The 15,533-nt window shown below is 38.7% G+C and overlaps 1 protein-coding gene across 6 annotated transcripts in view; it reads left to right on the top strand.

Annotated features, from left to right (window-relative positions):
* The window catches only part of col12a1a (collagen, type XII, alpha 1a), an 89,368-nt gene extending 74,224 nt beyond the window's left edge, over window positions 1-15,144 (top strand). For 5 of the 6 annotated variants that reach the window (XM_060934318.1, XM_060934315.1, XM_060934321.1 and 2 more), the window contains 15 exons: window positions 5,748-5,900; window positions 6,307-6,384; window positions 7,140-7,226; window positions 7,683-7,736; window positions 7,980-8,075; window positions 8,381-8,434; window positions 9,445-9,498; window positions 9,719-9,772; window positions 10,100-10,171; window positions 10,303-10,338; window positions 10,431-10,497; window positions 10,600-10,782; window positions 11,537-11,614; window positions 13,043-13,213; window positions 14,344-15,144. In XM_060934318.1, the coding sequence (XP_060790301.1) occupies window positions 5,748-5,900; window positions 6,307-6,384; window positions 7,140-7,226; window positions 7,683-7,736; window positions 7,980-8,075; window positions 8,381-8,434; window positions 9,445-9,498; window positions 9,719-9,772; window positions 10,100-10,171; window positions 10,303-10,338; window positions 10,431-10,497; window positions 10,600-10,782; window positions 11,537-11,614; window positions 13,043-13,213; window positions 14,344-14,495 (1,389 nt within the window). In that variant the 3' untranslated portion in view covers window positions 14,496-15,144. Of the gene's footprint in view, window positions 1-5,747; window positions 5,901-6,306; window positions 6,385-7,139; window positions 7,227-7,682; window positions 7,737-7,979; window positions 8,076-8,380; window positions 8,435-9,444; window positions 9,499-9,718; window positions 9,773-10,099; window positions 10,172-10,302; window positions 10,339-10,430; window positions 10,498-10,599; window positions 10,783-11,536; window positions 11,615-13,042; window positions 13,214-13,412 lie in introns of all 6 variants that reach the window. The other variant, XM_060934317.1, reaches the window with a different exon arrangement.
* The last annotated feature ends 389 nt before the right edge of the window (window positions 15,145-15,533 follow it).

Below are 15,533 nucleotides of genomic sequence, written 5' to 3'. Positions count from 1 at the left end.
GTGGGTTAGCAGGCTGTGATCTACTGCTGGTACCAGAGCCCTTTGATTTTCCATGTGGAAATACTGTGTATTTAGTGACTTTCCTGAATTTTGGATAGGTCTGTGATATAGAGATATCATCTTGTGAAATCCCTGTATTACAGAAATCACTTTATGAGATGCCTGTATTTGGTTAACCAACATGGCCAAAAGATCGCAGGCTGGTTAAATAGCTGAAAAGCCTCCTGATTGTGGCAAAAGCACAGCACATCTGTAAAATGAATTAAATGCTTGCTACACGTACAGTCCTAGGTAACAGGGAAATATCCTGTTGGAGCTGGTTCTTGTAATGTTGTGGCACTGTGTTCTCATTTGTGATTTGCACCATGTCTCTGCCAAGGCTATAGGGTGTGATGTATAAATTACACGCAGGATATGTCAGGCTCTTTTATGGCAGAGTAACATAGGACTTAACAGTGTACCTGAGGTGGGTGTATGGTTAAACCTCCTGGCGGTGATATTTGCAAAACTGTTCTTATTCTCATGACCTTTGTTTCCACTGAAATCTTGAGGGAAGTTTTTAGGGTCTGTCTTGTTTTTAAGCCAGAAGGTTTTACTGCAGGCATGTAGTTTTTGGCTAAAGCCAAACCAATTATGGGTTGACATTTTCCATAAGATTAGAGCAATTCCTAGAACAGATACTGGACTCTGCTGCTGGTGTTTACATATTTCTCAAGCTGAGCAACTTCAAAGGTTGGCTTTACTATTCAATGTGCTTTCCCAGCAGATATACCGTACAATTGCTTCACCATTATATTCAGTGAGATTTCAATTTTACATTCATAGAGCTGGGTTACAAACTAGTCCAGCATTCACATCCTTTTGAAAAAGAATAACGAGACACAGAGCCAGCAAACAAGCTTTAAAAAGCCCCCTGCCGATTAACCATGTCCAATACCACAAAGCAAGGAACATTTCTCTTCTATTTTATTCAGTACCCTTTTATAAATCCCTATGCTTACATTAACTTACCAGTGGGCTTAATGACTTGTGAAACCGCTTACACAAACAAAGGAAATACAAGCTTCTTGTTGAACTCCTTGTTGAGGGGCACTTGGTTTGATGATAGGTGGTCGATACAGGGTGTCTTATTTCACTTTGAATGAAAGTTAGAAGATTGAGGGAGAAAGCAGGCAGTTATACCAGCAATCATGAAATGGAGGCAGATATGGCTTATATAGCACTGACAGGGGAGTCAGAATGAAAGAGAACAGCCGAAAGTCAAAATGAAACCACATGGTGTTTAAGCAGACGCCCATAATAGCAGGGAAGGGTGGGGGAGGAAGTACTGCAGCATAGTAAAGCAGGAACAAAAGTGTGATGCTCTGTGTTAACATTTTAAACAGCAGTTTGGTCCATTTAGAAACTTAATGTGAAATAATAAAAGGCTTAATTTCTGTGCATTAATTAATTAAGCATGTATATTTAAGTGTGTGTGTGTATGTGTATGCGAGAGAGAGGATATTGCATGGTGGTATGAAGATATGAACTTTTTCTTTGAGTAGTGAATGTACATATCATGAGTGAGCAAAATGAATAAGTGAAATATTTTTCAACACGAGAAGATAAACTTCATATCTTTGCGCCACCGGGTAATATTCTTTTTATTATATAGACACATCCGCAAAAATAAAAATATGCAAATTCATCAAAAGAAGTTTAATTTTGAACCGGTTTGCCATTTTGACAACACACATCTAATCAGCAGGAAAACACTGGGAATGACGTCATTAGAGTGAAATATCGGAAAATAGGTCACTCAGATTAGGGATGGCGAAAACTAAAAAAAATCTTGACCGACCACCGAGCCTCATTAGCCGGTTAAAGTCAGTTAACCTATGAGTTTAAAATTCTAGAATTGGAATTATTAGAATCTATTCTAAATCTAACCACGAGCATCCACACATTCAATCCCAGTTGCTGCCCTCCACTTACATTACCTTTTCTACAGCGCGAAACATTGTCAAACGCAGCACTGATGTCGAGGGGTTTGTATTGGAGCGGAGGACAAATGGCTCCAGCTTAGAGACAGTTTCAGTTGGCCATGATGGTGTTGAAAATAAAGTCAAGTGCTAGAAGAAGTACATAACATTCAGTGATGGGAATAACGGCGTTAAAATAAAGGTGCTTGCATTGAGTAGCCTATTGAAAACAATCCTATCATACACTTGTCCCATCTTAACTTTTCATTGAAGATAGGACGTTTTAGCGATACGGCCCCTGGTGTTTACAGTTAACTGCAGTAGGCTGTGTGTTGATATTGCAGACTGCTACGGACTAGGCACTTTTCTTCGAAGTGAGACACAGAGACCTCATACTGCAATTGTTTTCCAGCCACTGATATTACGGTTACATGGCTGCTAATTGTGCACAGCCATTGGGAATGGGATAGCTGGAGCTGGGCTGATTAGCCGCTAAGCTAATATACAGTGGTGCTTGAAAGTTTGTGAACCCTTTAGAATTTTCGATATTTCTGCATAAATATGACCTAAAACATCATCAGATTTTCACACAAGTCCTAAAAGTAGATAAAGAGAACCCAGTTAAACAAATGAGACAAAAATATTATACTTGGTCATTTATTTATTGAGGAAAATGATCCAATATTACATATCTGTGAGTGGCAAAAGTATGTGAACCTCTAGGATTAGCAGTTAATTTGAAGGTGAAATTAGAGTTAGGTGTTTTCAATCAGTGAGATGACAATCAGGTGTGAGTGGGCACCCTGTTTTATTTAAAGAACAGGGATCTATCAAAGTCTGATCTTCACAACACATGTTTGTGGAAGTGTATCATGGCACGAACAAAGGAGATTTCTGAGGACCTCAGAAAAAGCATTGTTGATGCTCATCAGGCTGGAAAAGGTTACAAAACCATCTCTAAAGAGTTTGGACTCCACCAATCCACAGTCAGACAGATTGTGTACAAATGGACGAAATTCAAGACCATTGTTACCCTCCCCAGGAGTGGCCGACCAACAAAGATCACTCCAAGAGCAAGGCGTGTAATAGTCAGCGAGGTCACAAAAGACCCCAGGGTAACTTCTAAGCAACTGAAGGCCTCTCTCACATTGGCTAATGTTAATGTTCATGAGTCCACCATCAGGAGAACACTGAACAACAATGGTGTGCATGGCAGGGTTGCAAGGAGAAAGCCACTGCTCTCCAAAAAGAACATTGCTGCTCGTCTGCAGTTTGCTAAAGATCACATGGACAAGCCAGAAGGCTATTGGAAAAATGTTTTGTGGATGGATGAGACCAAAATAGAACTTTTTGGTTTAAATGAGAAGCGTTATGTTTGGAGAAAGGAAAACACTGCATTCCAGCATAAGAACCTTATCCCATCTGTGAAACATGGTGGTGGTAGTATCATGGTTTGGGCCTGTTTTGCTGCATCTGGGCCAGGACGGCTTGCCATAATTGATGGAACAATGAATTCTGAATTATACCAGTGAATTCTAAAAGAAAATGTCAGGACATCTGTCCATGAACTGAATCTCAAGAGAAGGTGGGTCATGCAGCAAGACAACGACCCTAAGCACACAAGTCGTTCTACCAAAGAATGGTTAAAGAAGAATAAAGTGAATGTTTTGGAATGGCCAAGTCAAAGTCCTGACCTTAATCCAATGGAAATGTTGTGGAAGGACCTGAAGCGAGCAGTTCATGTGAGGAAACCCACCAACATTCCAGAGTTGAAGCTGTTCTGTACGGAGGAATGGGCTAAAATTCCTCCAAGCCGGTGTGCAGGATTGATCAACAGTTACCGCAAACGTTTAGTTGCAGTTATTGCTGCACAAGGGGGTCACACCAGATACTGAAAGCAAAGGGTCACATACTTTTGCCACTCACAGATATGTAATATTGGATCATTTTCCTCAATAAATAAATGACCAAGTATAATATTTTTGTCTCATTTGTTTAACTGGGTTCTCTTTATCTACTTTTAGGACTTGTGTGAAAATCTGATGCTGTTTTAGGTCATATTTATGTAGAAATATCGAAAATTCTAAAGGGTTCACAAACTTTCAAGCACCACTGTAGTAACTGTCTGATGCTAAGTAACATCAGTGAGTAACCAGGTTTTAGTTCAGATCTTGTGTATTATTATTACGTTGACATTAATATTCACCAGACTAATCAACCATCGACTTCATTCATGCGCCGTGTTCTTGTTTCTTTGATAGTCAAGAATTTCCTTGATGTTACGTACCTGGTTAACATCGTAGTAAAATGTAATCCAACACTGAGACTTTTCTTTCGCCGAGTGGCAGCTGTCTTCAACTGGGGCGGGAGGGCAGGACATGACTGAATGGGTGTTTCTGATTTGTCAGCTGTCGTCCTTACACCGCATGGCATGCCCCAAGCGTTTACAACACAGAATTCCAGGTTCTCCGCTCCAAAATTGGCAGCTTCAAAACGATTGATTTTTTTTTTTTTAACCGACAACCAAAAAAAAAATTAACCGGTTGACGTTGATTTGGTCAACCATCGGTCAAACGGTCATCGGTTAACATCCCTAACTCAGATCCACGATGTATTTTGTATAAAAAAAAAAGCAGGTTTCTCAACATGAGAAGATAAACTTCATATCTTCAAGCCAACGTGTGATGTTCTTTTTATGATATAGACACATTCACAAACAATAAGTACCCAAATTTATCAAATCAATTCATCAGTTTCTTCACGAATGAGATATAGAGATTTGTCATGGTTTTGGTTTTCGGTTTTCCATGTCACAGATGTAGCTTGTATGAAAAATGAGTGGTGTATTTCCCAGTAAAACACTTCTGTCCATATATTGTGTGTGTGTGTGTGTGTGTGTGTGTGTGTGTGTGTGTGTGTGTGTGTGTGTGTGTGTGTGCCAGGCTGTATAAAATGTATATATTAGTAGGAAAAATACTTACATTCATGATGCATAATGATGCTTGCACCCAAACCCCAACCTAAGACCATTCTCCTAGCGGGCATTCAAATAATGGGTTTGCCTGCCAAAGCCGATGGCTGTAATGTAACATGTGTTGCCAAGCTCCATTACTTAACTTTGTGGCTTCGTGTTGTTTGATGCAAAGTAAGAATTTAATCTGATTTTATGCTTGCCAGCTTTTTTAACTGAAAAATGTAATGGTGCAAGAAAGTTGGGGGACAAGGGCATGTTTGATGGCCAGCCACAGTATGGAAAAAGAGGCATAATATCAAGATGTGGTTCTGCTGTGCTTGACAGTAAATGTTTTAAAGAAAAAAACCCCCATAAGAACACCTCAAGATCAATATGGGAAAAAAAAGCATCTGGAAACTTAGAGTGCATGGGAACTCTCCCATATTGTACATGGAACAAGAACATAGCAGCTGCTAAACCCTTTAATTTATAACTAAAGCTGAGGACAACATTTCCCTTTCATTTTTTAACATTTGTGCAGCGTTTCATATCAGAGAAAAATGTTATAATTAGCATGATTATATGTTAAGGGGAAATGCAGTTGTTGGCAGAATTATAATAACATTACTGCAGTAGTAGTATTTCTAATAATACAGTACACATTATGAGTTCAACAAGTTCTTTACAAGAAGGTAGTATTTTCACATTTTGACCTCGACCTGTAAGAGTGGCATTAAAAATTACAATTGACCCCAATCTGTTTTGTGCCTGTAAAGGAATATCGGTCATTTGAAAACTAGCAATTTGCTAATATGCACTGTCAAACTTTGCAGCTTCACATCACTATTTCACCGAAAAACGTCAAGCTGAATATTGACTGTCAAGAGGTAGGAGAGAAACCGATCAAAGAAGCTGGCAACATCTCCAAAGATGGCTATGAAGTTCTTGGTAAAATGGTTGGTGGTGCAAGGAGGCGATCAGCATCAGTAAGTACATGATACACAATTCTTAACACAGCTCTGTGCAAAATCACTGTGATAGTAAAACCACATGTCTTGTTTTTGCTGTAAAAGATGATAAAATAAGACACTGTGGAATTATTACACTTTCTGTGCAGATCATATGTGTAATGCTTAAGAATATAATAAAATAGAGACTCTCCGTACCATTACTATTACTGTTTTCCTGCTATTTTTATACTGAGGTTAAGCAAGATCTTATAAATGGAGCAGTTTATGCTGATGGCTGGGCTGCTCCATGCTCATTTGTGCTCTTTTCCAACACACTGTGGGTGATGTGCATGTGGGCATGTTTTTTTCATTCCTCAGTCCTAGAGCTCAATGGAAGCCATGTGTAACATCCGTTCCTGTTCTCTTTTTTTCTCTCTTGTAGTTCCAGCTCCAGATGTTTGATATTGTCTGCAGCTTGGGATGGACGAGTCGAGACAAATGCTGTGACCTGCCAGCAACAGTAAGAGGATACTTCATACCGTATTGACTGTCCATGAAGAGGATTGCTCCTTTCTCTCTCTCTTATTTATCTTTTTGCAGTTTGCATGTTGCTGGATGTTATATTCTTTGGCAGTTCTCATACTTCAGCTTCAATCAATAAACCTACAACAGACAGCAGAATCTATTTAGGGGAATGTAAAGATTTATTTTTATGTCATGCAAATGCAATAAATGACTGCAGTTGTGTAGATATAATGGTCAGTAAAATTATTTTGGGTTTCTTGAGTAGTACACCATAGCAAACGAAATTAAATCCTTCTGTAGTCTGTTGCATCTGTTAATATCTCAACTGCAGCTATATATAAAAAAAATATATACTGCTAGTCTACATCTCATAATTTTGTAGCATGTTAACAGTTGCACATTTATTTTCATTGCAAACAATTGATTTAATATTAGAACACTAAAATCTCACCATTCCTGTTAAGGTAAAGGGTTGACATTGACATTTTTTTCCTGCTTTATGGAATCCGTTTTCCTTTTTTCCTCTTATCCCTGATACCTTGACCAATGGATTTCATGACCATGCGTTATGCTGTGTTGGAACTGGTCACAGAAGTTTAGTCTGTGAACTCAGTAATGTTTCTTTATGAAGTCATTATTGTTCTCTCTCTCTCTCTCTCTCTCTCTCTCTCTCTCTCTCTCTCTCTTTCTTAATTATGCTTAGAAAATGTTTGAAATTGCAGTTGCATTTATCATTCCTTCTTTTTGCAGAGAGATGAAGCAAAATGTCCAGCACTTCCTCACTCCTGCACTTGTACTCAGGATAGCGTAGGGCCTCCGGGACCTGCTGGCCCTTCGGTAAACCCATTATATTCATGTTTCATTCCATAGTCCTGAAGGTCATTGTGCTACCTCTGCAAATTTCACCTTTGATGATGAAGGCAGAGAGGTGTAGCATTTCAGGAATGCCCATACTGTAATTGCGTTTCTGTGTTTTGCATTAAGTCCTGGCATATAAAACAAGGGATCCCTCTTTGTGTTATTGTGCTTGGACACCAGTCAAGGTGTTGGTGATATTTATAAGCATGTATCAAGCGTGGGTTAGCAGCTGGCGGCTTACGGATGTATCAGGAGAGGTGCTGGGAGCCAAGCCTGAGAAAAAAGAAAAAAAAAAAACATGAAACGTGCAGCAATGACTTTGAGAATGCAATCTGGGCAGTATATTAATCTCTAAAATGCCTCTTGACAATATGGTTTCGTGCTCAAATCCTCTGCTGTTCAATTCATGACCCTGCCTGTTTTCTATTTTCCCAGGGCAGTCCTGGTACAAAAGGCCCACGTGGTGATAGAGGAGACTCCGGTCCTGCGGTAAGCACATTTTCTTCTTAGTGCCTTTTAGCTATTTTCCTGGTCCTGAACCAAATACCATTGAAAGCTGTCATTTCCCACTAAGTTAATCCCTTAACAAGCTCAATCCTCCTCAATTTGTGTAGGCTGTGTGCACCTTTTAAACATTACCACCTGTGTTGACTTGGTTATCTCACCCTTTGGGGGACAATAAACAACATCTGATTAATATGGTGACTCAGAATATCTCTCTTCTTCATCCAGGGTCCAATGGGCCCACGTGGAGAGCAGGGCCCCCCAGGACAAATGGGACCACCAGGGCCACAAGGCCCTAATGGAATATCTCTTCCTGGAGCACCAGTAAGTTATACACACAATTCTGATGCTTGTTCAGACTGACGTTTTTGTGTTTATTCATTTCCATCTCAATTAACAGCATCTTCATTTACCTCTTAGGCAGACTTTTATGGGGTGAGATGATTGAAAAAAATGAGCCTGCACTGTGGGCCTGATGCATGACTAAAACTACAGACCCGTTTATTTTAACAAAGGCAGCACTCATGTGCTCTTTCACCTTTCTCTTCTTAGAACTGAGAGGTTTCTCACTGAGTGAAGCAAAGTCATTGTTCCAGAATTAAATGCTTATTTTTCTTGGAATTTATCAGGGACGTCCTGGACCAAAAGGAGATCCTGGTGACTCTGGGCTACCTGGCCTGAGAGTAAGTGTTTCTTTCTCTTTTACCCATTTGATTTTTGTTCTTCAATACACTCTTGGAAGTAAGGTTCCATTTATCAACCTTAAGTTTTTTTTTTTAAATTCTCCCACTGGGGAAGCCTTTAAAGGTTCATAATGCAAGTTTCACAGAGGTACATTAAGCAGCATTGATATATCTATCTTTTCTATTATATAGGAAAGTGTGTTTTATATATATATATATATATATATATATATATATATATATATATATATATATATAGTGAGAGAGGGGATATTACACGGTGGCACAAAGATATGAAGTTTATCTTCAAATGGTGAATGTATACATCATGAGTAAGCGAATGAGTGATGCATTTTTCAACACGAGAAGATAAACTTCATATCTTCGTGCCACTGTGTAATGGTCTTTATATTATATGGACACAGCTACACACAAAAAAATACAAGTTAATCAAAATAATTTTAATTTTGAACTGGTTCATCATGTTGACAATATGCATCCAGTCAGCAGGAAAACACTGGGAGTGACGTCATCAGAGTGAAATATCGGGAAATAGGTCACTCAGGTCCGTGATGTACTCTGTATGAAAAATGCAAGTTTTTCAACACGCAAAGATAAACTTCATATCTTCAAGCCAACATGTGATGTTCTTTTTATTATATAGACACATTCACAAACAAAGTACTCAAATTTATCAAAACAGTTAATCAATTTCCATACAAGTGACATATAGAGATTTATGTCATGGTTTTGGATCTCCATGTCACGACTGTAGCTCATATGATAAAATACAAGTGGCGTATTTCCCAGTAAAATACTCATATATATATATATATATATATATATATATATATATATATATATATATATATAATATGTGTGTGTGTATTTTGTGTACTGAGCTCTCCCTTTTAATCCACTTATTTCAATCTAACGCAATATATATTATGAGGGCAGTCTGTAACATAGAACCATTATTTTCAACATTTTTTTTCTTCATCCTTTTCCAGGGTTCTGCTGGTGCTCCAGGTCCTGTCGGTCCTGTTGGGCCACCTGGAGCAAGGGTAAGACTGCTGCTTAAGACACAGATTCTTTTTGAGTGCTTTGTTTAAGATTACATTTCCAGCGTAGGTTATGCTATGTCTGCTCTCATTAAACTTGGACTGCTACCTTGGGTTTTTCTCTGTGACATGTTTAAACAGTTCTTCTGATTGGATTATCTCTTCCCTGAGGTACTTCCATGCTCATGTTGCACAGTTTTGATGGTCTATGGTTTTTGCACAGGGACAACCGGGACCTGAAGGCCCATCTGGTCCTAGAGGCCCACCAGGACAAATGGTGTGTAATATTGAGACTTTGCTTTTGTTTTGGTTCTTTTTTTTTCAATTTATTTTCCTATTTTGTGTACTGAGTTCTCCCTTTGAATCCACTTATTCCAATCTAATGCAATTGCAAGTGTGCCAGATTGCCATTCACATATTATGAAGACTGAAAATTCTCAAGCCCTGTATTGAGTCCATCAATCTTATGTTTATGCATACCAAGCAGAAGTATGAATTATTCTGTACATTGTATTTTGGATAAATCTCTCTTTGCTCTATGATGGGAGATTCGGTGTCTATTAATGTATAAGGATGAAGATGAATAGATATTTTATCTTTTTAGGGAAGTCCGGGAAACCCTGGAATGCCAGGACTTACTGGTAAACCAGGGAATGCTGGAGTGCCAGGACTTCCAGTATGTATAGATTCTGGTAGAATGTATATAATGAGATGAATTCCTCTTGCCTGTGATTCAATCATAAGAGCAAAACTCTTTACCTAATATTATTGTGCACCTCATTCACTGTTAAATCATATCAATTACAGGGACCTGCTGGCATTAAAGGAGAAAAAGGCGAGAGGGTATGTGTTGGTGTCATTTATATCAATAGAAAGCAGATGTTTGAGGACAATGAGGGCATTTCTATTTATTTTTCTTGGTTTTTGTTCTGTAGGGAGATGCTGCTTCCCAAAACATAATGAGATCCATCGCAAGACAAGTCTGTGAGCAGCTAGTTAACAGTAAGTCATGGCTCTGTAATGCTCATTTGAAGAATTTTATTGATGAAACGGCAACATTGTGTAGGAATATTTCATAATTGTGAATGCTTACCTTGCCCTTAGGACAAATGAGCAGAATTGACATGATGTTCAACCAGATCCCCAGTGGATACCGCAGCAACAATCCTGGTCCTCCTGGTCCTCCAGGCCCTCCTGGGGACCAGGGATCTCGTGGAGAACCAGGTCAAGTTGGACGCAGTGGTTTCCCTGGAAGCCCAGGTTTACCAGGGCCTCAGGGAGAAAGAGGTATTTGAAAATATGGAAAATACAACATTTATTACCATGCCAATTGATAGAAGGTTCTCTTCTGGAATGACATTCTGGATGTATGTATTCTTTATATGTATAGTGATGAGAGATGTTTCTGAGTTACAGCACTTGTGAGGCTTTAGGGACCGTACAAAGAGAGGGGCCATTAAGTTGTTCTTGTTGTGCAGAGTACTCTAAATGTCTAGGGAAATGTAATTCATTACTGTCAAGTTGTGGTTAAGTAAATGCAATTTCCGGTGGCTGGAGAGGAATTTGGCCATTTTATAGATTTATTGCTCAGTGAAATATTGCATGTGGTATAAAACTAAAAGGAAACATTCAAACGTAGTGCTTTTTTTTTAAAATAGATTTGCTCTCCTTGGATAATGTTGGTGGGTAGATACCGTAGCATGATTAGATTTAGATTTGCAGCATCTCGTCTAATTTTAATTGCGCTAATAAATGCAGACTTTCTTTCCATTCATAGTGAAATCCATGAGATTTCTTTCACTTTGCATTAATACAATCCACATGTGCCTTTCTATGTATTTTATTTTGATTGATTGATTGATTGATTGATTGATTGAGTGATTGTGCAAATCTTTATGGCTTCCAGGTCACCATAATATAGCTTAAATATAGATAGAAATATTACTGTGAAATTGTTTGGAAATTACACCTGACTTCATGATCTTTGGCTAGATTTCATCTCTAGATGGTTGAATCACTTTTCTGATGTCCAACACTGCAGGGTTGCCAGGAGAAAAGGGTGAGAGAGGCACTCCAGGTGCTGGCGTTCGTGGACAGAGGGGATTACCTGGACCACCTGGTGCGTAAATGGCAAAGAAAGCGCAACATTTTCTTATGTCTGGACATGAGTTGATGTATCACTGTATATCCATCCTGATATCATTTAAAAATACACACTTTTTAAAAGAGAGATTTCATAGTATTTGGGTATTAGTATTCGAATCCCCTCTAAGATACAAGATTTCACACATCCAAAATCAACTTGCTGGAACTAGCAGAAGTAAATGAACCCAAAAGGTTTAGCACTTTTACTTTTTTCAAATATACTGTGAATATTTTGCACCATATATTTGGAATGGAAATAGTTTTTGAGACCCAGGCAAGGTTAAATGCCTGTGCTCAGTTCAAAAATTACTGGAAGTAGTTCTCTAGTTGCTCAGTGATCTGAGAACCATTCCTCGGTGTCAGTGGCTGCTAGTGTACATTTTGCCTCTATCATGAGTCTCCCTCAGGGAGTTGAAATACTCTGGTTGTTTCAACGCAGTCTAGCTTAGGGATAGGGCTGAATCTGGAGGACTGAGATTTACCTAGTTATGGCTTATAAACCTCAATTTGGCCAGCTGTGCGTTGTAATTTTTTCCGTTATGTCATCAAAGTATTCCCAGAAAAACATTTTGTTTCTGAAATTTATGTCAGTCTTGCCTGAGAGGGCCACACAGATGTTCTCACACACTGCTCAATTCAGACATGTTATTAATCGGGAGCAGGAGATCTGGACATACATGAAAAGCACAAAATAAAAGCAGGCCGCTGCTTTAGTATTATGTCATTGCGGGCTCCCAACTAACTTACCTCCCTAGCAACGATATTATAACTAAACATTTTATGAACCTATAGTGATATCATAATGGGAAAATGTACTGTGATATGATATAGATGTGCTTGTGCTAAATTATACATGCTAAATCAAACAGAAAAAAATTAAAAGATAAGCTTCTAACCCAAACAGTGATTTAATAGGATATTTGGGCCTTGAGGTAACTTAGCCTACGTAGTTGCCCTGTCTAAGTACTATTCAGGATGCTAGACTGAGAACACCAGGTTGCGATCACTGAAAGACAAGAAGTAACGCAAATGTCTGGCAATCCTCTAAAACCTCTTGCACACATACAGCCAAACCATCTCTCCATAAATGATGTCTGACAGAACTTTCACCTTTGCAAGAGATCACAATCAAGCTGTTACAGGAAGTGTTTTCTCAGGGGGGCTCACTGACATATGTGCTGACTTCAGACTAAAGCGGGGGCTGAAATCGTTCCAAACATGGTTTGCGCTGTCTAGACAGAAAGGAGTAAGGGGGAGCTCCTTGGAGATTACCCACCCCTGCTCTATTTTAATTGAGCAGTCAAAATATTTAAATTACAGTGCTAGAAACCAGTGTCCCCCTTCCAGTTGAATTTTAAGTATGATGTCAGTGGGTCTCTGATAGTTTTTTGCTTTCCTTCAGGACCACCAGGCTTATCCCAGACCGGCCCTCCTGGACCTGCAGGCTCAGATGGGCCACGTGGGCCATCAGGGCGCCCAGGTTCTCCAGGTATCCGAGGACCAACAGGACCTCCGGGTTACTGCGATTCCTCTCAGTGTGTTGGAATTCCATACAATGGAGGAGGATACCAGGGTAAGCATATCACTTACAGGGAGTAGAGCTGAGCATTTAGCGCATTAGGATGCATTATTTGTCTTTAACAGAAAAATCATAGTTGGCTAACTGTTTGAAACATGACTGAATAATTATTGAATGGCATGTGTGTTATTTATTTCACACAAAAACCAAACAAACAGTATCTTTGCACTAACATCATCTTTAACCCTTTCAGGTTTGGCATAGTATGCATAGTATGCTGCGTGTCCTCCTTAAGCATTGACATCCTGAAAAAAACAAACCTGTGTCTGAGAGATCAGCGCACTTTCTAATAAGCTTTTAAGGATAACAACCATGGATTTGATTAATGAACATTTGCACACCAACTCTAAAACCAAAGAATGGACTGGACTGCCACTAACACCAGCTCACTGCTACTCTATCAGGCCGGTGACAGTGATGGCTACATACCTGTAGCCTGGTTGCATCTTGAATTCCAAAGCAGCAAAAGCAAGAGTGAGCTTCCTTTTGAGGAAGAAGCATGTAAAACTACTAACCATGACGACCATAGCTGAGTCCAACAGTGATAACAGATGAGGCTCTTGTATATAAATCTTGTAAATTAATTTTAGTTAAACAGTCATCTAAAATGGGTTAATATGTCATCAAGCTTGTGCCTCTTAACTTGCTTCTTACTGACTGCCAACATAACCTTTTATATATTTGATTTTGTTATTATTTTTCTTACATTGCTTTAATTAGTGAATACAGCCTCCGCTCAGGTTAAAAATGTAGCATGTGCTTTTAGGAGCCATGATTTTCTTGGTTTTGTTTGCAGAATGCTGTATTCACAAATTAGACTTTTTTTTTTTTTTTAAATTGGTGATTTATCTTATGCTATAATACCTCGGTGTGCCTTAAGTAAGAGCATAGGTAGCTCAGTCAACTAGTGGTAGTCCTTTTTACGTGACATGACCACTTGAATTTATTATGTGTAGTTTTTCTTTTTCTATACCAAGTGTTAGATTTAGACTGATGGTATAGAACCAGCAATGATTGTACTCACATCTCAACTTCAAGTTAACCTTTTTACATTTAACTCCGAATAGCAGTTACTAAAACCCAGAATGCATATGGTCCATTGGCCAAATAATATTTCCAACCAGGCCCCTACCAGCCTGAGCCTGAACCCCGCGTAGTGCCAATCCCTGAGGAACCATCAGAAGATACTGTGACAGAGATTCAGTCCCCCGGTTTACGAAATCAGCGCGGGAAGCGATCGCTATCAACAGAGGGAACTAAAAGGATAGAAACATAAACAAATAAAGAAGTATCTTTAAATTTTATCCATGAAGGACATTCAAAACAAAATGTATTGGATTAGGCTTCAAATTTAACCAAGTTAAGTAAATGTAAGGCTGATCTTAAACCCTCATTTCCTGTTGCAAAACATGTGCTCATTCACTGTAATATAACTGCATTTTATGTTTATATGAGACTTTGTTTAATGCACTAACCATAAGATCAGTATTCAGTATGTGAAAGGGAAGATGTAGAGAATCACACAAAATGAAATCTCTCAGATCATTTAAGTTGATAGACTCAGTTTTTGCAGTGCAGTTTTTTTTTTTTTTTTGCCTTCCTTCACAGTTCTGAAGGCTATTGGTTGTAATTCCATACTCCTGTTGAAAACCTTGTTAAACCTGGCTTTTGTTTCATTATTCTAAATATCTATCTGTTGTATACCAACTCGCAGCTCATTTCTTTTACCAAAGGTGGAATTGCATGACTGTGCTGTATATTTAGTAAGTACATTTTAAGATCAGAATATAGTTTTTTTCCCTTTATATCAATGTTAAATGCAGTTGGAATTTGTTGCAAGACTGTTCATAGAATTGCTCATTTACATTTTAACTGCACATTGTGAATTTCACAGCCTTATTTTCTTATTTATTTCTGAATCAGAAGAGGCATTTTTCAATAAAACTACTGAAAATGTTTAAAGTGTGTCAGAGATTTGTTCTATCTCTAAGTAGAAGTTGTCATGGAAAAATTACAAACACCAACACTAGTCTCATCCTTTTGCAAGTGAAAGAAGGTTTATTGCAGAAACGGACGCATAGTGATGAGGGTTCGGCACACCACTCATACCGTCCCTTTGTTCTCAAATCTATATATACTCTTTTCTAGATAAAAAGGAGACATCTATTGCATTACATGCCCTGATCACGCTCCGGGAGCTTGACCAGCTCTAAAGCTGATTTGGATCTTCTCTAATCGCTGGCTTGTACGCACATCTGCTGCGCATGTCTGCTATGCACATAATGAGCATGATAAGATGAACATGTTTCGGTGC

The sequence above is a fragment of the Neoarius graeffei genome, chromosome 11 (assembly GCF_027579695.1).
Source record: "Neoarius graeffei isolate fNeoGra1 chromosome 11, fNeoGra1.pri, whole genome shotgun sequence".
In the NCBI taxonomy this organism is placed as follows: domain Eukaryota; kingdom Metazoa; phylum Chordata; class Actinopteri; order Siluriformes; family Ariidae; genus Neoarius; species Neoarius graeffei.
This window is presented reverse-complemented; position numbering and strand designations above follow the sequence as displayed.